Source organism: Ictidomys tridecemlineatus, chromosome 4, assembly GCF_052094955.1.
Source record: "Ictidomys tridecemlineatus isolate mIctTri1 chromosome 4, mIctTri1.hap1, whole genome shotgun sequence".
Lineage (NCBI taxonomy): Eukaryota > Metazoa > Chordata > Mammalia > Rodentia > Sciuridae > Ictidomys > Ictidomys tridecemlineatus.
Window position 1 is genome coordinate 198,235,338 of NC_135480.1, and position 23,254 is coordinate 198,258,591.

At 50.7% G+C, this 23,254-nt stretch overlaps 1 protein-coding gene across 1 annotated transcript; it reads left to right on the forward strand.

Moving 5' to 3' along the window:
* The first annotated feature begins 1,777 nt into the window (after positions 1 to 1,777).
* Ptgs1 (prostaglandin-endoperoxide synthase 1) lies at positions 1,778 to 21,887 on the forward strand. Its single transcript, XM_078048143.1, has 11 exons — positions 1,778 to 1,896; positions 1,987 to 2,076; positions 8,784 to 8,900; positions 9,293 to 9,433; positions 9,630 to 9,773; positions 11,809 to 11,990; positions 12,102 to 12,185; positions 14,090 to 14,336; positions 16,126 to 16,412; positions 19,105 to 19,252; positions 20,805 to 21,887. The coding sequence occupies exons 1-11, from the start codon at positions 1,791 to 1,793 to the stop codon at positions 21,158 to 21,160; spliced, it is 1,902 nt and encodes a 633-aa protein (XP_077904269.1). The 5' UTR covers positions 1,778 to 1,790; the 3' UTR covers positions 21,161 to 21,887.
* Positions 21,888 to 23,254: the final 1,367 nt, after the last annotated feature.

Consider the following 23,254-nt stretch of genomic DNA (forward strand, 5'->3'; position numbering starts at 1 on the left):
CCAGAAGCCTAGGTTCCCTCACCATCTCTTCCCTAAGCTCCAGTGCCAGCTGGGCAGTGAGCCCTGGAACTTTGGCCACCATTTCACCTGTCCTCCTATTCCATGCTTCTGTCCAGCCCGTCACTGGAGGACGGCACTGCACTGTGTCCTCTCTCTTGGCCTCCCCGTCGGTGCGGCCATCTTGAGACCTGCAGTGTTGGTCACCAAGCCTGGTCATTCACTTCCTGCTGGAACTGGACATGTCCTCAGAAACAATCTGATCTGGTCATCCTGCTGTGCAAATGGGAAAGAGAGCCCCAGAGAAGCCAGAGTTTTGTCTGAGGTTATAGCGTGGAAAAAGTGAGACTTGAACTCAATTCTCCCAATTTAAGGTGCTTCCCCTGTTTCCAGGGTCACACAGTGTTTGTTGTTCTGAGTACAGGCTGGGGGGCTTGGGAGTAAGGTGCTGGCAGGAGGTACAAGCATGGTAAGTCGCTGGGCCCAGGGCACACAGGGAGGGAGAGCCTGGGAATGGAGGATGGAACCCCATTGCAGCTCCTCTCATTTTTCACCACCAGAAAGTCTACTTTTCTCTGGGCAATTGGACCCCAAATCTCCACTTTGACCCCATCCCTCTTGCTAATAATCCCACGGCTCATGTCTTCTTGCCTGTCTAGGTAGTTATCAAGGGGCCTGCATCTGGTGTGGTGGGAAGGCTAAAGCTGGCCCCAGCACCCTCAGGGGCCCAGTCCCTCCCCAAGTCTGCCCTGGCTTGCTCTGTCTCCCCGGGGCAGCTGGCATGGGTCCCAGCAGAGCATGGGAACAGCTCTGGCATGAAGGGAGGAGGGGCACCCAGCAGGTCTCACCTCTCCCTCCTGGCATGGTTCCCACCTGGCACCCAGAGATGTCTGGGAGCTGGCACAAGGATCTCGGATCCTTCTGCCAGGCCTTCTCACCGTGATGCCCACAGAGTGGTGGGGTGTGCTGGGATAACGGAGGAAGAGGAACTGAGGGTGTGTACTGTGACCTTGGCCCTGTTCCTTGTCCCTCCTAGGTTCTGTCTACCCAGCTGTGAAAAAGAGGATCCAGATGCTGGGATTCTGTAAAGTGTCCAGCTAGAGCATCAGACCTGGCTCTGAAATTTGAGTTAGGAAATCTATGGGGGAAAAAGAGGAAGAAGCCTCCTGCTACCTGAGCACCTACTGCATGCCAGCTCCATGGTATTGAAACTTACAAAACACTTATGGGATGTGTTTTTGTTATGCCCATTTTATAGATGAGAATACTGAGGACCAGCAACAGTTAGTGCCTTGTCCAAGGTAACACAGCTAGAAGGCTGTGAAGTCTGGACTTAAACTCGGGTCTAGACTTGAATACTTGCTTTGTTTCTTGTGGAGGAGACAATGCCCACAGAATGCCCCAGAGAGTAGAGTCCGGCCCATGGGGAAAGTATATCCTCCCTGTTGGACCTGGGACCTGTCTGAGGGGTGGTGAGAGTCCCATCCAGGGAAATACGTGCAGGCTGGACTATTCAGGCTAGTCGCTTCCAGCCTCAGTTCTGCCCCAGGACCCGGCTGTCCTGAGCTTTGCCCGTGGTCCCTGATCCTCAGTTTCCAATCTACTAAATGAACGCATTTCTGGCACCGACTGGCTTTAAAAGGCCAAGCGCCTTGAGGGTCTCAGGTGAAAAGCCGCCTTAGCGACAGTCATACAATAATTAATAAAATGTTTTGGCTGGGACTGGAGCAGAGGAAGTAAGCGGCCGCGGCCCGAGGTGACAGCTGGAGGGAGGGGCGGGGCGGAGCCCCAGGATGGGTGGGGAGGGGGCGGGCCGGGTGGCCGAGCTGGGGCAGTGTGAGCACGCACCCGCAGTCGGCCGTCCGCTCGCGCGCCCGCAGCTGCCCCGCGCCATGAGCCGTGAGTGGGACCCCGCTTTCCCGTGCGTCCTCGCGTCCTCCCGGCGGAGCCTTGAACGCCAGGCTCAGCCCCTGTCTCTCTCCTCTGCAGGGAGGAGTCTCTCGCTCCGGTTTCCGCTGCTCCTGCTCCTGCTCCCGCCGTCTCCGGTCCTGCCGGCGGACCCTGGGGCGCCCGCACCGGGTAGGAGGCGCCCTCCGCGCCCACGGGGAGCGCCCGGTGCTGCGCCCCTGGCTTGGTCCAAGCCCCTCGTCTCCCCTCCAGCGGGCTCAGCTTCCCCTTTCTGGGCAGCGCCTGCGAAAGCGGAGGGGCCCGAGTCCGTTGGTGGGAAGGAGACCCCCGGGGATGTGGCCGTGGCTGGGGGACCAGGCTCTTTTCGCGGGTCAGGGGATGGTAGGCAGGGAATCGTGCCAGCGGCAGAGGGGCAGCAGGGACAGCTCCTCTCCAGACCCTTTACCTGTTCTGGGCCCCAGCTGTGCAAAAGCCTGCTCCCCCGGCTAGCCCGCTGTTTCCTGCAGGGGCCTCTTTTGCAGGAAGCGCTGAGGCAAAAGCTGGCGGACCAACGAGTTCCCTTTCTGCAGCCTCTAATTTTCTGGGAAATTATCCTAATTCCCAGCCCCAGTAGAGAAGGTGTCCCCTGGTGAAGACCCCACTATATCAGCCATTCCGAGAGGATGGGAGGTGGACATTCATTTACAGAGCCAGGATTCTCTTCCCGGGAATAATCCTCCCTCACCTGTGAGGTCTCCATTGAGCAGATGAGAAAACTGAGGCTTAGCAGGTGCAGACATTCCCAGGCTCACACAGTACATGGCGGGCTCAGGATATGAACACAAGATTCTCTGACTCCAGGCACTCTGCAAAGTCTTTCCACAGAAAACTCCCCTTACCGGCTGCTGGCAGTGGGCCCCTGAACTCTTTTGATTTTATCACCAAGTACTATGGGGAAAGTCAAGTTCTATGCAGTTCCATCCCTCCCTCCCACAGGCATGAGCCAGGTGAAGGAATTCACTTCTCATCCAGCCAGTCTTCCTCCCCCAGCTTATACTGTGTGTGTGTGTGTGTGTGTGTGTGTGTGTGTGTGTGTGTGTGTGTGTGTGGTGTGTGTGTACCTTTGCAGCTACCCCCACCACCTGCCTGGCCCATCCTTCTCTGGGTTCCCATTTCCTGTATGCAAAATGGGACTAAGAAAGGACAGGGAAGGAGGAGGGTGGCCTCGCTTTCTGCCCCATGCTTTAGGAACTCGGTGCTCAGAGGAGAGAGGAACGATTTCTACATGGGCTGTGAGTTGGACCAGGTCTCTGATTGAGTCGGTGGCATTGGGGAAGCCAAGGAAAGGATGGAGGCTCTAGGAAAGGATTTGGGTCAGCAAAAACCTGGTTTGTGGAAAGAGGAGAAGGAAGATCCATGTGGCCAGCACTTTGCAGTTTACAAAGGCTTGCTGTGGGCATCGACTTCAGTGGTATTCACAACAGTCCTGCGAGGGAGATGTGTTTAGCTCATTCTACAGAAGAGGGACTGGAGGTCCAGAGGTGGTGAGCCCACTCGTCTGAGGCCCCACAGTGAGCTGGCAGAGCAGCAGCCTGACCAGGCTGTCTCCATGATCTATTTTGCTAGTCCCCAGATGAGCCCAGTCCTTTCTCTAAGGCCCCATCTGACCCCATCCAGGCCTCTGGATCCAGCCTCTTTCTTTGTTGCTTGTGCCTGTTGTGGGGGATGAGATGGAGTCCGTCTTGGGGGGGCAAGGCTGTGCCAGAGGATCCATAGTGCTCAAGTTTATCCCTGTCCACTCCTGGATTTTGCTTGGTATCATCTTCCTTGCTAGTTCAGAGCACTGATGATCAGAGATGCACAAGAAGCCACAGCCTGAGCCACATATATATGTATAGTTTTAACTTTTTCTACTTGTTAATCATAAGCGTTTCAACAGAATTGCTCTCTTCATTCCTGAGGGCTTACTTCTGTCAGTCTTTGGCTGGGGCTGGGAGACATAGGCTGGAGGAGGGCACAGTCTGATGGGACAGACAAATGCTAACAGCGGATTATCCAGGGGATCAAGGGCCATGGCTTAGGAACGCAAGGGGTGGGGGGGGGGAGTTGGGGGGGAGTAGTTGCCTCTCAATGTGAGGAATTGAGGAAGGCTTCTTGGAGGTGGTAACATTTGAACTGGACTTTGAAGGAGGTGGCAGGTGGGAGAGACACCAGGACTATGGTGAAGCACTACAAAGGTCTTTGTGGTAGAAGCAGTGGCATGAGCCAAGGTGCAAGGAACTGAGAGGTAGATGGGAGAGTAGGGAGCCATAGGACCTGAGGCAGATGCTAGATGACAGGGCCTACAGATGCAGGATGAGGAGCTGGGACTGGAGCTGAGGGTCATTGGGAGTGAGAGAAAGAGGATGGATGAATGACTTGAGGCAGGACTGGAGGCCCAGGAACCCAGTCAGAGGGCCAAGAAACCCAGCAAGGCTCAAGGAAAGAGTGGATGGCCGATGGGGTGCAGAGCAGGAGGTTTGGATGCCCTGTGAGTAAATTCAAGCCCAAGCTACCTGGGCATCTGCCCCAGGAAGTTGAAGTCTGTGGCTTTCTAACCCCAGAGGAGGTCAAAGGAGACAAGAAATGAGAAGAGCAGGCTGCAGACTTACCCAAGAGGGCAGGGGTCCGCAGGGAGTGTGGCTTCTGCTCTATGTAGGGGAGGAGATGGGGCCCAGCTCGGGGTCGGGGGGAAGGCTGTGTCGGGGGGGCTTTGTAATACTCAATTTCATTCCCTCCAGCTCCCGAGTTTGGCTTTGTGACCTCTTCCTAGGTAGAGATAGATTGGGCACGACCTGATACTCGAGCTGTGTGTCGGGTGGGGCAGCCAGGGCCAGCTAACCTTGGCATGTCGGGTGGGGGCCCAGCCTGTGCTGGCTCTCCCTCTGCCTGCAGCCTGCTGCTCCCAATCTCCAGTACCAGCTGGGCCTGTGGGCAGGAGGGGCTTCCTCTCTAGCAGGGCTCCTCCTGCTGCCGGCTAGGCTGTGAGGGCCTCGAGCTGCCAGCCCAGCGAGGTGTAGGGCTGGCCCAGGCCTGGCCACTCGGGGCCAGTTTTTCCCTTTGGCTGTCAGGCCCGTGGATTTCTCTAAATATTATTCTTAGGGGATTTGGGTGCAGCCTCTTCTCTTGCTGCCTGCCGCCTCCACATCCTGGAGGACTTGGTGTTCCCTGGCTGTGCCTGCCTCCTAGTCACGCTCAGCCCTGTGTCCAGAGCCCCAACTCCTGGGCTGGGGGCATTTTCTTGCCGAAATCCTTAGAAGGGCTCTGGAGCCAGGTGGTCCTGGACAGTGGTTGTCTGCAGGAACATAGCCCGGCTTGGCCTCCAGGCCTGTGTGTCTATGGGCAGCCTCAGGGTCTCCGTCCTCAGCGAGAGTGGGCTGTAGAATTCTCTGCTGGCAGGACGTGGAGATGACATTGATGAGAGTGGTGGAGAGAGCTAGACTGACTCCACCTACGTGTGTGTGTCTGTGGGGTGTCAGGGAAAGCTGCCTTTGAGCTGCCTGCTCCATCACCTCAGTAGGACATACAAGGAAAACAAGGCCCTGAGTGTTCAAGGACTTGAAGGACACACAGGACACACAGCCGGCAAGAATAGTAACTTTCTAATTTACCTTTCCTGTATACCTCTGTGGTATACCTGGCCTGTGCTGAGTGAGGGAGATTCAAGGTGAACCAGAACAGTGCCTCACCTCCCCACTTGGAGACCTTGATGGAGGGGTGTCCTGTATTGAGCACAGAGCTGGATTGGAATGAAAACATGCAGGATTGAAGCTAGACTCAAGGAAGTCTTCCGTATGAATAGGTCCTGGAGGTCTGGTTGCATCAGGAGATGGCGATCACTGGGGTCTTGGTTTTGCACCTTCAGGATTTTCAAGGTTTATCTTGAAGGAACAGGGACGAACCTACCTCACCAGCGGTCATTCCCAGCTTGTGGATCCAAGTGACTCTCCTTTCCCTTTCCTCCCCAGATCTAGACCTGGGCACCTCCAGGAGTGGGAGGGGAGGTAAGGGAAGAGAAAGGGCCTTAGTCCTTGACTCTGCAACTTGGAAGCCAAGGGGCTCCGGCAGGTCTCCAGCCTCCTCTGGGCCTGTGTTCCTCATTGTGCAATGGGGAGGCCTCCCCGCTCCTAGGGAGTGCTGGGAAGATAAATGGGTGTAGGAATGTAAGGTCATAGACTTGCTCAGCTACAGCCCTGGCTTCCCAGCCCTGCGGTGACAGTCCAGCTGTGGTCAAGCAGCACCAGTCTCCTCCCTGACACCCTGGGGCCCCAGGGCTGTTGTCTTCACTGGGCAGGAGTTTTCTGGCCCGGGGAAGCTGGTGTTTATGGAAACAGCTTGGGGAGGAGAAAGGAGAGCTGGGATGGGGAAGGAGGGAGGGGTCCTCCTGGCAGGGGCGGGGCCTGTGTGGGCAGCCACTGAAGGTCCTGAGCGCCCAGGAGGGGCCGGACTGGGGGCACAGCAGAAGGCCTTGCCTCTAGCCTCAGAGGGCAGGCTGCGAGGGTGAAGGCTAACCTGGGAGTGGCCAGTCTCCTCATGTCCTTTTATTAATTCCACAGACATTGGTTAAGCTCTGGCCACCTCATCTGGCTCCCTGAGTGACCGGATCCCCCTAGTTCCTGGGCTGAGCCTAGGCTGTGTGCCCAGCCTGGGTGGGGAGGAGGACCCTGGGAAGGTGTGGCCCCCTCTTTTGGAAGCTTGTGGTGGAGACCAGCCAGGAGGAGGGAGAGCGGGAGGAGTCAGAGTGGGGACATTGGGGGGAGCTTTGGGGGACAGGGGGAGGGCTCCAAGGGAGGGTCCAGTTGATGGGGAAGAGACTTCTGGAGGATGAAAACCTGGATGAGGATGGAGAAGCCTTTGGTTGTTGGGTGGTGCGGGAGGGGCTGCGGCAGCCTGCTTGAGTTTCAGGACCCTGTTGAGAACCCTGCTGTGGTGGAAATGGGGACCTGGAGCCCGGGGAGGCTTGGCCTTAGCCCCATGTCCCCTGAGTGAAAGGACTGGACCTCTGGTGCTAGAGAGCCTTGCTATCACCGGGAGCTGGGCAGTGGCGAGCTCCAGGGACTACTGGGCAGGTGAATTGGGCAGGAGGGACCAAGGAGGAGAATCCTGGCAGGGAGGGGCACCAGACTCCCGAGCCAGCTGGAGTCCTGATCCTGAGCCCCGTTGGCCTTCCTGGGTCTGTGGCCATGGGAAGGGGAGGCCCCTTCCCTGGGTCCTGCCTGCCAGGTCTGCCTGTGGCAGCCTGATAAGGCCTTTCTGTCCAGCCTTCTTCCCCTAGGCCCCTTCCTCCTACACCCCCGCTGGCCACAGAGATGCCATTGTGAGGCTGCGGGGCGTCACTGGGGCTTAAGCAAAACGTTTTGCACGAGTCTTGCTATTTTTTCTTGTGTGTATGTGGGGGGTGCTGGGGGCCCTCTCAGAAGGCGGTTTGGGTGGGGGGCAGGCAGGAGGAAACTGCTGCCCAGGCTAAACCCCGTGCTGTGAAGAGAGGCCATGGAGACTGGAGGGCCAGGACTTGCCCAAGGTAGTGCCCTTTGACCCTGGCACCCTGCGCCGACTGACCGTCTCACACCAGTTTGCTCTTACTCTTGCTACCCTCTTGGCCCCCGCTGATCAGTTGCACAAAGAGTAAGAGTTCCCTATACCATTGGCTCCGAGCCCAGTTAAAGAAGTGTCTGCAGAAGGGTTTCTGGTATTTTCTGCAGAAGGCCAGGAAAGGAGCCCCCTGCCAGGAGCCAGGAGTCCAGGGTCTACCTGGTTCTGCTGTGTGTCCTTGGCCGAGTCTCCACCTCTCTCTCAGCCTTGGTTTCTCCTGCTGAGCAGGCAGGGGGGACTCTGTGAGGCAGGGGGGAGGGGTGGACCTGAATAAGCCTCAAGAGTCTAACTTTGCCACTAAAGAAGCACTGAGGAGGTGTAGACTTGAGCAAGGTCAGGGTGGGTGGCCAGAGGGATCTGGATTAGATGCAGGGAGGAACTTGGGGGTTTCTCCAGGAGGAAGGAGGTGGCTACCGAGCTCCACTCACCCTCTCCGGAGACTTCGCTGGCCATGTCTCTCCTGTTCCCTTGGTCCACGACCTTCCTCAGGATCTTAGAGTGCAGACAGGACCCTGACAGGTCAAGATTGGGCCTCTCAGGAATGGGGGCTGAGGCCTTTGGGGCATTGGAGTTTCCCTTCTCTCTCCTGTGCACACTCTGTCCCCAGGGTCTGAAAAACTTCTTTCCTTGGACTCACTGTCCAGCCAGCGGGGGCGGTGGGGGAGTGAAGGGGAAGGCATGGTCTGGTGTGACCGTTGTCTGCTGTCCTCTCTGGCTTCCCATTTTTCTGGCCTCAGTTTCCCCTTCTGCAAAGTAAGCATTGTGATGGCAGATCTCATTTTTCTAGTGTCCAGGTGCTCAGAAATTGGGGGCTAGTTGGGAAGTACACCCCCATCTCTGTCCCCTTTCTGAACCCTACAAACCCCGCTGTTGGTGCTGGGCTCTGACTCGGCAGGAAGTGATTGCTCCCTGAGCCTGTGGCCACAGCCTCTTATCAGCTATTTCCTAGCCTTGGCCACAAAGCTGGGGGTCTGGACTCTGCTGCTGACCCCTTTGGTGGCAGCAGGGAGAAAGAGGGGACTATCCCTTGGGACCCAATGTGGGCTACAGCTGGGCCTGGGAATGGCAGAGTGGGGATTTATGCTCCTGGTAGTGGGAACTGGGGGGAGGGCACCCTTAGGGGACGCTCAGTGTCCACAGAGAGGGGCTACCCCTGATTTAGGACAGAGCTGCAAGCCAACTCCATTCCTCGGGCCCCTCACTCCCCCTCAGGGCTGGACGGGTTAGGAGACCCCACATGGTCTTTGACACGTGTTTCTCACCCGCAGTGAACCCCTGTTGTTACTATCCGTGTCAGAACCAGGGTGTCTGTCTCCGCTTCGGCCTGGACCGCTACCAGTGTGACTGTACCCGCACCGGCTATTCTGGCCCCAACTGCACCATCCGTGAGCCAGGCCCCCACCCCCACCCCTCCTCTCCTCAGCTTTCTTCTGCCCCTGGACCCTCCTCCCAGACCCCATTTCCTGTCCTCATCTCTGTCCATGGCCACCTTGTCCTTCCTTGCCTGGCTCTACCCTCTCGCTGGCTTCTACATGAGCTTTTGCTCCTGGTCTACCCACACTCCTTGGTTCTGGCTCTGTGGGAATTCTTTACCCCTCCCCGGCCCTGGCCCCTGGCCCCACATCTGGTTTTGGCTCTGTCATGTCTCCATCTTTACCCCTGTCCCACCAGTACTACTCTGTTCCCTCCGGGCCCTCATTCCCAGTCCCCACCTGCCACCTGGCTACTTATGGTTCTGCCGGCAAGGCTGACTGACCGGCTCCCCCCACCCCTGCAGCTGGACTCTGGACCTGGCTCCGGAATTCCTTGCGGCCCAGCCCCACTTTTGTCCACTTCCTGCTCACGCACGGGCGCTGGCTCTGGGAATTTGTCAATGCCACCTTCATCCGAGACACGCTCATGCGCCTGGTACTCACAGGTGGGTGTGGGACAGGGCCTCCCAAATCGGAGGAGCAAGAACTCCTGCCAGTTCTTGGGATTCTTGGCATCTGATAAAGGCAGCGGGTGGGGAGACTCTACAATGCCAGAGAAAACAAGCCCCAACCCAAGAGGAGGAGGGAAGCGGGTACAGCTGGGGTGTGAACACTGTTGTCACCATTATTTTCACCCTGCAGTGCGGTCCAACCTTATCCCCAGCCCTCCCACGTACAACATAGCGTACAACTACATCAGCTGGGAGTCCTTCTCCAATGTGAGCTATTACACCCAAATTCTGCCCTCTGTGCCCCAAGACTGCCCAACGCCGATGGGGACCAAAGGTAATGGGAAGGGGTGAGGAGCTGTACCTGGGGATTGTATGGATTGATTGTATGCTCAGTTCTCTTCGTTGGGAAAATGGAGGTAGAAGAGCAATTATTGACCCATTTCACTGATGGGTAGACCAAGGCAAGACAGCTGACACATCCAGAACCAGGGATGAGGACAGGAAAGGATAGCAAAGGGTTAGGCCTGAGGTCACCTAAAAAATGTCAGAGGCAGAGAGAGACCAATGTTTCCCTATTTCCAGGGTACCTCTCTGCCTGAACCTTATCTACTGATGAGGGGGACTCTGCTGGGGTAGGGGTGACTTGATGAGGAAATGTGGGGAGGAGTGAGTGGGGTGTTGTGTTGGGTCCTAACTTTGTGCTGGTTCTTTACTAATGTAAATCATTTCCCATGCTTTACCGGGGTAAAGTTCAAATAAGGTTAGGGTTTTTCTTTAGTTGTCCAAGACGCACTTGGCCTCATTGGCAAGGGTCTTCCTTCTAAGACCTTCTTCTCACTCCACCCTTAATGATCCAGAAGCCCGGGGGTTACTCAGTTCAGATTCAGTTCAATTCCGCTTCAAGAACTAGAAAAGGAGAGAGGCTCATCATTCCACCACTGCTGTTGCTCCAGTTCCCACCACATGGTGTCGCTGCTGAAGCTGTTTCTGTGCAGCCTGGTGGTTGCACTTTTGCAGGTTTCAAGCTTTGCATAGATATTGAAGTCCTGGCTTGGGTCTCCATGGCTTTCATGCACATGGTTAGCTACCGTTCCCAAAGCATAACTTATTCTCCCAGCACAGCTGGATCTTGCCAACACTGCTGGAATCAATTTTTGCCCATTGTCAATGAGTGAGGATTCCAAATTATGGGTCATGAACCACTCCCTCTAACTTTCCTTTTGGTGAGCTTCGTTTGGGGTACTTGATATCTCTTTCTGTCAGAGAAATCCAGCTGGCTATGTCAATTCAAAGAGTTTCCATTTTTTATAATCTTCAACATTGAGTCTTACATGAGGTGTGGTGAAGGGACACCTTTATCAGAACATTAAAAAAAAAAAAAAAAAAAGAAAGAAAACCAAAAAACTATTATTCCTTTCTGTGAGGGGGATTTGGTGCCAACTCATAATTAAGGACTCTCAGTATGTATTCTCATAATGACAGGCAACTACTTCATGATGATTTTTTTAAGCCTCAGACAGAAAGTCTGACATCATTTAAATTGGTTGGCAAACTAAAAAGCCTGCCGACCAAATCCAGCCCACCCTCTGTTTTTGTAAATAAAGTTTTATTGGAACACAGTCACATTCATTTGTCTGTGTGTTATCTTTGGCTGCTTCCCTGCTATTTGGTTTCCTACAAAACTGAATAGATGAGACAGAGACTATGTGGTCTGTGAAGCCTGAATTTTTTTTTTTTTAAAGTTTGCTGACTCTTGGTCAAAAAGATTCAACCTCACTAGTTCTCTGTCATGATTACATCATCTTAGGAAGTTCCTCAAATCCATTTACAAAATAGATATCATTTGCCCTATTTTACAGATGAAGAAATTGAGGTTCAGAGAAATGAGATGATTTATCTATGGTTCACATAGTAAGAAAGTGGCATTACCAGTTGCAAACACAGGACACCTTGCTCCAGGGCCAGGAATTGAGTCCTGGTATGGAGGCAGGGTGGTTAATTTTTCATTATGGAAAAATTTCAAATATACGCAAAAGTCAAGAAGAAGGTATAATGAACTCTGTACCCATTCCCTAGTTTCAATACTACAGCTTTCCAATCATATTGCATCTATTCCCTCTTAGTTTTCATTGAAGTATTTAATTTTTATTTAAAGCAGATTCCAGATATCAGTTTCAAATATCACCCATAAATACTTCTATGTCTTTTGACAGAGAGGGTTCAGGGACTGCCGTGGGTGGGGAGGTGGTCCAGAGGAGGCTGCTCTGGGTGTCCTGCTTGGGCCAGTTTGCTTGGTGAGCCCAGAAATCCCTAGGTCAAGAAGACCCAGACAGGATCCGGGCAGTTATATTTCCTACCTCTGCAACCAGGGAAGAAGCAGCTGCCAGATGCCCAGCTCCTGGGCCACCGCTTCCTGCTCAGGAGGAAGTTTATCCCTGACCCCCAAGGCACCAACCTCATGTTTGCCTTCTTTGCACAACACTTCACCCACCAGTTCTTCAAAACTTCTGGCAAAATGGGTCCTGGCTTCACCAAGGCCTTGGGCCATGGGGTGAGTATGTAAGAGGGGCTCAGGACTGCTGTGAACCTATCCTGGTACCTGCAGGTCATTACTGGTGGGGCAGGACTCAGGTGATGTGAGTGGACCTCTCTCTGTCCTCAGGTAGACCTGGGCCACATTTATGGAGACAGTCTGGAACGCCAGTATCACCTGCGGCTCTTTAAGGATGGGAAACTCAAGTACCAGGTAGTGCTGGGCCTGGGGGTGGGGCGGGGGGAAGTGTCTCCCATGGTCTTCCTGGCACAAATTGCTGTGGGGAAGGGTGAGTCATGTCTGCAGAGGGCCAGCCATGGGAGCTGGAGATGTGTGCCAGGAGAAGAGACAGTAAGTAAACCTTGGGAAGGAGTGCCAGTCACACAAACCAAATGAGGAACATTCCTGCACCCTGTGTCCTGCTGGGAGGGGTTTGGTTGTCTGTCTCAAACATTTGTAGTTTGCATTCATTCATTTAATTTTTCCACAATATTAATTGGGCACATGATGTGCCTTGCACAAGTGATTGAACAGTCCTGTCATCAGGGAACCTCAACCTGTCAGGGGCCACAGACATAAATGCTAGGAGGTGAGTTCCATGAGGACTTCCTGTCTAAACTAGCAATGTCCTACAGAAACATAATGTGAGCCACATAGGTAATTTAAATTTTCTAGTTGCCCCATGAAAAAGAAGCAGGTGTATTAGATTTTAATAATATATTTACTTGATATGGTTTTCTGAATATTATCATTTCAACATGCAATCAATACAAAAATTATTAATAAAGTTCTCAGCCAGGCACAGTGGTACACATCTGTAATCCTAGGTACTCAGGAGGCTGAGGCAGGAAGATTGCAAGTTTGAGGTCACGCTAGGCAATATAGGGAGTGCCTGTCTCAAAATAAAATTTTAAAAAAGGTCTGGGGATGCAGAAGTGGCAGAGTACTTGCCTAGCTTGCACAAGACCCTGGGTTCAACTCCTGGTATTGAAAAAAAAAATCTTACATTACTCTTTTCAAACTAAATCTTATAAAATCTGATGTATATTTATACTTGAAGAATATTTTAGTTTGGATGCTAAATTTTCACTGGTAATATCTGTATTCAGATTCTATAAAATTTATAGTTAAGTAGATTCACATAGCCAAATTGTTCTCAACATACTTAAAGATTTTACAATAGTTGCAGTATCAGTTTTAAAATTTAAATCTTAATCTAGTAAAAATCTAAATAAAATTTAAATTAGATTCAGTTCTTCATTCACGCTAGCCAAATTTCTAGTACCTAAGATCTGCACATGGCTAGTGGCTACCATATTGGATTTTGTAAATCTAAATGAGCAAAAACCAAAGCAAAGTTTTGAATCTTTTGGACTAAGAACAGTAGTTGGCATATAGTAGTTCATCAGTGTGTATTTAATGAATGAATGAATGAATGAATGAAGAAACTGCCATATAACCATTTACACTGGGGACAGCTGCCACTAAGGAGAAGCTGTGGGTGCTTCTAGAGTGTTCAGAGGCTGGGGAAGGCTTCCTTAGGAAGTTAGGAATAAAGAGAGAATTGCATAAAAGGGAGGAGGGATTAGGGAGGCCAAGCAGGGGTGAGGGCTTTCCAGGTAGAGGCTTAGTGTGTGCAAAGGCTTGGAGGCAGGAAGCAGCCTGGGTGACTTGGAGGGGATGTAAGATGTTTGCTGAACCCAGCAATCAAATGTAAGATTCCGAATGAGGGTGTTTATATCTGCAGGGGGCTGTACTAAGGATTTCTGATTTCTAAGATCAGAGAGAGGACTTGGAAGGGTTTCAAGCCTTCGAGGGATATTAGATGTGAGTCTTTTAAAAGGTGGTGCTGACTTCAGTGTAGAGAATGGACTATGTGGGGTAAAGAGTGGACATAGGGAGCCCATTTAGGGAGTGGAATCTGGGCGGAAGATGAGGGTGGGTTGGACAAGGGTGGTGTTCGCAGAGTTGGCGTGCAGGAGCCTGATTTGAAGAGAGGTTCAGGAGGTAGACTTGACAGCCTTGGTAAAGGTCAGGCAGCAGCTGAAGTGTGGGGGTGGGGACTTGGGTGCTGCGGGTGCCCCGCCCCCAGGTTGCCAGGCAACTCCATCCCACAGGTGTTGGATGGGGAGATGTACCCACCTTCAGTGGACCAGGCTCCGGTGTTGATGCACTACCCACGGGGCATCCCGCCCCAAAACCAGATGGCGGTGGGCCAGGAGGTGTTTGGGCTGCTTCCCGGGCTCATGCTCTATGCCACACTCTGGCTGCGCGAGCACAACCGCGTGTGTGACCTGCTGAAAGCCGAGCACCCAACCTGGGATGATGAACAGCTCTTCCAGACCACCCGTCTCATCCTCATAGGTGAGCCTCCGAACAAGCCCTGCCCAGGAAGGCCACCTGCTCAGTCCTGAGACACAGGGCCGGGGTTAGAATCCTGGCTCTTCTGCTTACCTGCCGGGAAACTGCTTGCAGGCTGCTCCAGGTCTGTGAGCCTCAGTCCTGGAATCTGTACTTGGGGGTGGATCATGGTTGAAAGGATCTGTGGAGTTGATGAATGGGATGCACCTAGTAGGTCTGCAGAGAATGGGTGACTGTGGTGTTTGACGATGAGCTGAACTGAGTGACACACAGCACATTTGATTAGCAGCCCCCCAGATGCACACTTGGTGTCCCCAGCACACACAGGGTCAAACCCCTGCTTGCCCAGCCTTCAGGCATCTTCCTGTTTCCTGCTCTGCATGTGTCTGCTTTTCTGGAGTTGGGCAGCTTCTAGGTGACTCAGGGACAGGATATTTTTGTGTTCCCTACGGGGGCGAGTCTGCAACCTAAAATGTCAGAAGGCTTCTTGCCTGGGAGCTTAGCTCCTCACACCCCTGTCCAACCATGGTCTCTCTGAGTCACCAGTAGCCAGCCCCTGCCCCCACTTCTGGGCACTACTGGGCATGACTGGTCCCAATTATAGTGCCTAATTTACTGGAGCCTGGAAGGCAAGAACTGCCTCAAGAGGGTGGAGGGGCTGATTCCAAAGTTCCAGCCCTGAAGAGACCTTGAGCAGAGAGGGCAAGAGTAAGGCTGGAGGCTGCTCATCGCACTAGCTGGTTCTGAAGGCCAAAGGCGGGAATCCTAGGGCACTGCACATCCAGGGCTTCATGTAACTCCACAACAGTTAAACGTTATTGGTTTGAACCAGATAAGATTACACTGTGAAAATTAAGATTCAGAGAGATTAAATGAATTTTCCACTCAGCAGAGGGACACTTGAAATAGGTCTGATTCAATGAATATTGTTATCCTGAGATTAGTATACATTTTATAGATAAGGAAAGAGAGATTAAACGAATCTTCAGAGAGATTAACTGTTTTGGCCTGAGTCTACAAATGGTGAAGTTAGGATTTGGACCCAGGTCTGCTCATTCCAAATTCTGTGGCTCCTGGTCAGTTTACTAAAATCCAATGTGTGTAATGGCTAATTGGTCAAAAGATTAGTTTATTTTAATATCTAATTGGCCAGTTTTCATTTTGTTGTGGAATGTTCAATTTGCTTCTTCCCTGATATTTACTATGTAGCTGGTTCCTGAGAGGGAAACGGAAAAAAATCTACCCATAAGAATTCTTATTTATAAGAACCTATAAGAAATGAATGTGTTTTTTTCAAACATATTCAGGGAGAGGCTCACCTTCTGTCCTTAGGGACCCTCCTTTGGTTGCTGTAGCAGCTGTCGGGCGGGGGGGGGGGGAGTCTCTTTGAAGTCCCCTCCTCCATAGAGGGTGCCAGTACAGAGACTCCTCACTAAGTCGAACTCATCTACTCCAACCTATTTTAGTGGGCTGTGGGAGGGTGGTCACCCACGAGTTGCAAAACCAAACCTTGGACACCTCCTTTGCATGTCCAGCTTACGTGGGACTAGAACTTCCCTTTGGGATGTGGGGGTAGTGGTGTTTCTGTCTTGGGACCTTGGTCAAACCTGAGAAATAGACAGTTCTATTTTCATATCCTGTTTCAAGGAGACAGAGTGGAAGTGGCCAAATAAAATTAGCAACAATAAGGAGACCATAGCAAGCAGCACTTTTTGTGAGTAGGTATGCTTTGCCAGCCAGGTATCTTGTCACGGTGCTCTGCTGACCCAATTTCTTATCCTCCCCTGCGCAGGGGAGACCATCAAGATTGTCATTGAGGATTATGTGCAGCATTTGAGTGGCTACTTCCTGCAGTTAAAGTTTGACCCAGAGCTGCTGTTCAGAGCCCAGTTCCAGTACCAAAACCGTATTGCCGTGGAATTCAACCAGCTCTACCACTGGCATCCGCTCATGCCCGACTCTTTCAAGGTGGGCTCCCAAGAATACACCTACGAGCAGTTCTTGTTCAATACCTCCATGCTGGTGGACTACGGGGTGGAGGCCCTGGTGGATGCCTTCTCTCGCCAGAAAGCTGGCCGGGTAAGCCTGGGAGCGGTGTGGGTGGGCTCAGGAGGGCTCTAGGCTCCATAGACCTGGGTTCAAATCCCAGTTCCTTCCCCTGTAAAGTGGGGGTGTTGTCACTTTAAAAGGATGATTTATGGGCATTCCTTCATGAATTGTCTTGTTCATTTGTTCATTTGTTCATTTGATAACACCAGACATTATTAATGCAGGTGCTGAGGATATACTGATGATCAAGACTGATGTTGGTCTTGGGTCCTTGTTCCTTTGGCATTTACACCTCAGAAAGGGATAATCATCCTAAGACAATTCAACATTATTTGAGCACTTGCTGTATGTGAGGCATGGTGCTCAGTGCTGTTCTGATGTTATTAGAATCATACTTGCAATTGAGGAACAGGACATCCAGGGTATAGTAACATGAGAAAAACCTTGCACATAGTAAGTGTAAGACATAGTAAGACTGTGAAGATGCAGGGTGAAGATGGCCTTCTGCAAGCCAAGCAGAAAGGCCTCAGGAAAAACCAGTCCCCCAACACTTCTGTCTTGGACTTCTAGCCTCCAAACCCTGAAGAAATAAATTTCTGTTGGTTGAGCCACTCAGATTGGAGTCACTCAGATTGTCTTGGTAGGAAGCTGTGGCACCATATAGACGTGGACTTCCTTCTGGGGTTTCAACTGGAGTTAGCACATGCTGCCGCCAGCCTATGGTGGTTGGTTTATGGCCTCTGTTCTTTGTGGGGACACAGATGTGAATAGAGACAATAACCCCTGTGTGAGACTGTGTGGTTTCCAAAGAATTTATTAAGAATGACCTTGATGATGCCCGTGAAAGACAAGACAAAAGGGCAACAGGAATGCACTGACTCTCAGGATATTCCAAAGAGCATGAGAAGGGATCAAATCTGGCTTTCCCTGAAAATCATCTCACAAGGCCACTGTCTGGGGGGTGACCATGTGACCAACACTCCAACTGCTTTGCATCTTTTCTGTCATTTATTTTACCATAATCTATCAGGTTTTACCTTCCCCATTTTTGCATATGAGGAAACGCACAGTTAGCTCAAATAACTGCCCAAGGGCCCTATGTTTGTCTGCCAGGACTGGCGTAACAAAGTCCCTCATAAACTGGGTGGCCTAAAACAACAGAAATGTATTCTTCCACTGTTCTGGAGACTAGAAATCTGAGATTGAGGTACCAATAGGGCCATGCTCTCTCTGAATGCTCTAGGGCACCATCCGTTCCATGCCTTTCCCTGAGTTTCCGGCGGTTGCTGACATCCTCAATGCTCCTTGGCTTGTAGGTCTATCAGTCCAATCTCTGTCTCTGTTGTCACCAGTGTTGTCCCTGTGTCTTTATTCTCATTTTAGGAGGATACCGAAACATAGACTTATTGGATTAGGGCCCACCCTAATCAAGTATGATTTCCTTTTAACTTGATGATTACATCTGTAAACACTACAATCTCCACTTATCAGTGAGGTATACCTTCCAAGACTCTCAATGGATGTCTGAAACTTCAGATGGTACTGAACCCTATATACACTGTTTCTTCCTATATATACATACTTAAGATAATGTTTAGTTTATAAAATAGGCACAATAAGAGGTATATCATAATAGCTAATGATAAAATAGAATATCTATAACTGTAATAAAAGTATGTGAATGTGGTCTTCTCTATCTCTCAAAATATCTTATTGTACTGCACTCACCCTTCTGCAATGGATGAAGTGAGATGAATGACACAGCATATGATTCAGGGTTAGTTTTCTGCAGAAGGGTTACTTGAACATAAGCACCCTGATATCGTGACAGTTGATCTGATAACCAAGAAGCTGTTAAGTGATTGACTAGCCAGGAGCTCAAAGTGTGGATATGCTGGACCAAGGGATGATTCACATCCTGGGCAAGACTGAGTGGGGCTGAGCTAGATTTCATCATGCTACTTAGAACAGCACGCAATTTAAGACTTATGAATTGTTTATTTCTGGAATTTTCCATTAAATAGTTTTGGAGCAAAACTGGGCAAGGAGGCAAATGTATTCCAAATAAGGTCCCATTCATAGGCACTGCAGGTTAGTACTTCAGTGTACCTTTTGGAGGGACAAAATTCAACCTACAACAGCATGACAACTTGTAAATGTTTGAGCTGGGATTGGTACCAGCCTCTGCTTCCTTTGTTCCAAGTCTGCTTTGCTTCAAGCTGTTTAGTTTCATTCAACTGTGTTTTTCTTTTTTCTTGCCCAGTTATACTTGTTCTGTGGAAACAGACCTGTCTCTTTAGCATTCACATTGTCATTTCATCGGAGCCGTAGAGTTTTCTTTAGACCAATGCTCCTTAAATACTATAAATTGGAATCTTTTTCTGGAGACTTCTTTCTTTACCTCATCAGGTCATCTGGGCTTTGAACCTTATTTCTCTCCTTTTATACAGGATTATACCACATGTTGATGTGACTCTAAGGAGTGGGGAACAGTGCAGCTTTTGAGAAACTGTAGAGGTCCACTTCAAAACTGAGGCAGCTGAGAATCTGAAGGGCATAGCATGGCAGAGCTAGGCCAGACCCCCAGCATCATGATGGGCTGAACCAAGCTCTCTGTCCTCGCTTGGAAAGAACTTATGAGGTTCTTTCCTAAGGCCTTATGCAGGCTCCCAGAGGGTCTGGCATGACTCTCAGACCAACAACTGCGCTTGTCTCTTGGCAGATCGGTGGGGGTAGGAACATAGACCACCACATTCTTCATGTGGCTGTGGACGTCATCAAGGAGTCTCGAGAGATGCGGCTGCAGCCCTTCAATGAGTACCGCAAGAGGTTTGGCATGAAGCCCTACACCTCCTTCCAGGAGCTCACAGGTGAGCAGCCATTTCCCAGCCATAGTCCCTGCCCTGGAGGGACTTGTGGTAAAGTGAGGGAGACATCAGGGAAACAGAACGGGACAACACAGGTGGCTAGCACTGTGGCTGAGGGCAAAAGGGGTGGCAAACGACCCCACCTGAGGAGAGAAGGTGACTTCAGCTGGTTTGAAGGATGAATAGGAATTTTCCAGATGGAAAATAGAGGGAGGAGCATTTAGGTAGGAAGAGCAAGAGCAATTAGCAGGGTGCCCACTGGGTAGAACAGTTAAAGATGGGACTTGGTGGTGGGGTGTGCATTGGTGCCAAACTGTAGACTCTTGGATCTTGGATTTCATGCTAAAGATTTTAAGTTTTATTCTGCCTCAAGGTTCCTCAATACTCATTTATGGACAGCTGCATGAGAATCACTTAGAAATATTATTAAAATGCCAAATTTGGCTGGGGTTGTAGCTCAGTGGTAGGGTGTGTCTTTAGCCTGCTCAAGGCCCTGGCTTCAATCCTCAAAACCAAAATAATCAAAACTTCACTTCTTGGGACTGGGGTGGTGGCTCAGTGGTAGAGTGCTCGCCTAGCATGCATGAGGTGCTGAGGATCGATCGGCACTGGGTTCGATCCTCAGCACCACATAAAAACAAACTAATATATCCACCTAAAAAATTAAAAGATACACAAATAAATAAATATTTAAAATAATTCACTTCTCAGATCCTCTTCCAGGGATTCTGGTGTTCAAGAATCTGCATGCATGTGTATATGCGCATGTTCTCTCTCTCTCTCTCTCTCTCTCTCTCTCTCTCTCTCTCTCTCTCACACACACACACACACACACACACACACCTTTTCCCCTAAGATTCTCAGATGTTGGAAACCCTTGTCACAGATGATGATGAACCACTGGAGCAGGGTGTGACATGCCCCCTGTACAGTGCCTTATGGAGAACAGGAGGGAAGCCCCCTGCTGCCTTCCCTTGGTCACTGTCTGTGAACATGTGGGTCTCAGAGTGCATCCTGGGATCAGTGGATGAGTTCCCCATGATCCCAGAAAAGCAGTCTTTGTCATTCTTTAATCTCTCATGAAAAATGGTCCAGAGGGCCACTGGATGTCTGTGTGAACTTGGACATGTTACATTGCACCCTTGAACTCTAGTATACAAAGGGGCTTGGACTAAGATAAGGTCTTAAAATCTACCTGAGAAGGAAGCCACACGGACCGCACACTCTCTATTGTAAAGACCAGGTATTTTGGGCCCATAGTTGGGGGATGAGTTGCTTGAGGTCACAAGCACCATGGTGACAGATCTAGGTCCCTAGACTCTCTCTTCAGTAGCCATTCCTTTCCTAAACTCCATCCAGGATGAGGGTCAATTTGTACTTTTCTTTCTGACCCTTTCCCCCAATTCCAGAGAGAACAGATTTTGTAAGGCAGCTGCTCGTTTGTTCAAATTTTGGAGTTTCCATTATCTCCAGAAAGAGATGGGCCTAGAAAGTTCCCTCCCAAGGTCAACCTCAGTGGCACTCTGACTCTGACTCTGGCTTCTCCCCATGGTAGGAGAGAAGGAGATGGCAGCTGAGTTGGAGGAGCTGTACGGAGACATCGATGCTTTGGAATTCTACCCGGGGCTGCTGCTTGAAAAGTGCCTTCCGAACTCCATTTTTGGGGAGAGCATGATAGAGATTGGGGCTCCCTTTTCCCTTAAGGGTCTTCTGGGAAACCCCATCTGCTCTCCAGAGTACTGGAAACCCAGCACATTCGGTGGCGAGGTAGGCTTCAACATTGTCAACACGGCCACACTGGAGAAACTCGTCTGCCTCAACACCAAGACCTGTCCCTATGTGTCCTTCCAAGTGCCAGACTCCAGCCAGGACAATGGACATGCTGTAGAGCGACCATCCACAGAACTCTGAGAGGGACTAGGAAGCAGACTTTTGGAGGGTAGGGCTTTGTGCTTGTCATTCTAGAATGCTGAGGCCAGGATTGATATTCCAAAATGGTGGTTTTGGGGTTTGGCATTTGAAGTGTCGGGGTTGACATGTAGAACTTTGGGTCTCTCCCCTTCTCTGGAATATGATGCTTTTGTCACTCTAGAATGCTAAATTCCTTGTTGACCATTCAGAATGTTAGGAGTGGTTCTCATTGGGCCTATCAGAACACTGGGTTTCTGGTTGACAACCTTGAATTTCAGATTTCTGGGAATGTAGGCATTCTAGATTATAGAGCTCCTTATGAAATCTTCAATAAATTAGGGGGTTCTCATTTTGCATTCTAGAATCTGGGTGGCCCTCCAGAATGTTGATGGTATGGTGGGTGATTCAGAATGTTGTGCTTCTGGTTGATGACCCAGAACAGAAGCTGGTCCTGACCCGAACGTCTAGACTGTTAATTTGATTAATTTTCCTGTTCAGTGAGATAGCCGCAGACCAGAAGGACCTAAGGACCAACTAGAATGCACTGCCTGAATGTGTTCTTGCACTTCTTGGTACCCCCACTAGGAACCTGGTCCAAGGATATAGAGAGAACAGATGGGCTTTTCCATGCCATTGGTTGGAAGCCACTCGAGCTCCGTCCCCATTCAGGTCTTGACTCATGGCAGCTGTTTCTCATGAAGCTAATAAAATTCTCTTTCCAAAGTTACCTGCTATGTATCTCTTGTGGTCTCATTCCCCAAGTGCAGAGATAACACCAAAGTGGCTTTCTTTTTGCCCCAAGCCAGGTGTACTAGAGGCTCAGCATGAGACTCTCCATGAGGATCCTTGGGGCCGACCTTGAATACACTTGAATACCTCGGTGCTTCATTTCTCCCTGTGGGTCAAGCACTTCCTTTTTTCTGGCCACTTTTCTAAAATAACCAATTCCCCAGCATTGGAGATGTCACATTCTGTTCCCACCAGTTGATTTAAACAACTTCCTCCCTGACAGAATAGACTAACAGAGAGGAGGAGAGCACCACCATGCACCAACTCTGTACACCTGATTCTTATTTATTTCAATAGTACGATGTGGGTGGAGGAATCCCCATTTCAAAGCAGAGGAAACTGAGCCTCAGAGTGGCCGAGTGACATGCTTGCCTCACAGGTGCCTTAGTCAGGCGTGGACCCCAGCTCCAGTGGAGTCTAGAGCCTGTGTTCTTCTCATCCCTGGTTTGACTCAGTGCCAGGCCTCCTGTTGCTTGTCTGGCTCAGGGTCAAGACCCAGGGTGGGTGTAACCTTCACCTTACACGCTAGCTATTCATTCAGTCGCAAATGTTTATTGTCCTAAGTGCTTACGATGTGCCAGTTACTTTGCTGAGCTTCAGGATACACAGTGAATGATCATTGTTGATAAGGTTTCTGCCTGTATAGGGCTCACATTCCAGTGTGTGTGTGTGGGGGGCAGGTAGAATAGCTAATAAATAAGAAAACAATGAGATAGGATAAATGGAAGCCGAGTGTGACTTCCCTTCCCACCTCGTCTGCTTTGTCCTCGGAACTTCACCCTGGAGACCAGAGTTGGAGTGGCAGAGATCTGGCAGCCAGTTCCCTCTCCCTCCAGTTCCAGCCCGAGCCCTTATTAACCCTGCTACAGAGACCCTAGTGGCCAGGAAAGAGAGGCAAGGCCAGAGGGGTGAGGTATTAGGTTGGGAAGGTCTGTGTGTGCCACATTTTAGACAACATTTTTCAGGAGAACCTTGGCCCAGAATCAACAAGGGAAATTGGGGCTGGGCCAACTATCTTATAGTCCAGAAAATTTTCATTTCTCTGTAGTTGGTTAGGGCTGCTCCAATCACGCCGTCCTGGCCCCGTTGCATGCAGAATTCTGCTCCCCCCGTTGCTCTGATGAGAAGGATCCTTTGGGTGCTGGAAGCAGGCGTGGTTGCTGTATCTTGTTCTTGTTGCCCAGAATCTGTTTTCCCTCTTCTAAGATCCCCTGCTTCGCCATTTTCCCTGCCTTCTCTTATTAACTTCAGTCTTGTTCTATCAAGAGCATATCCTGGCCAAGGCATAGGTCTGTGAATGGATCC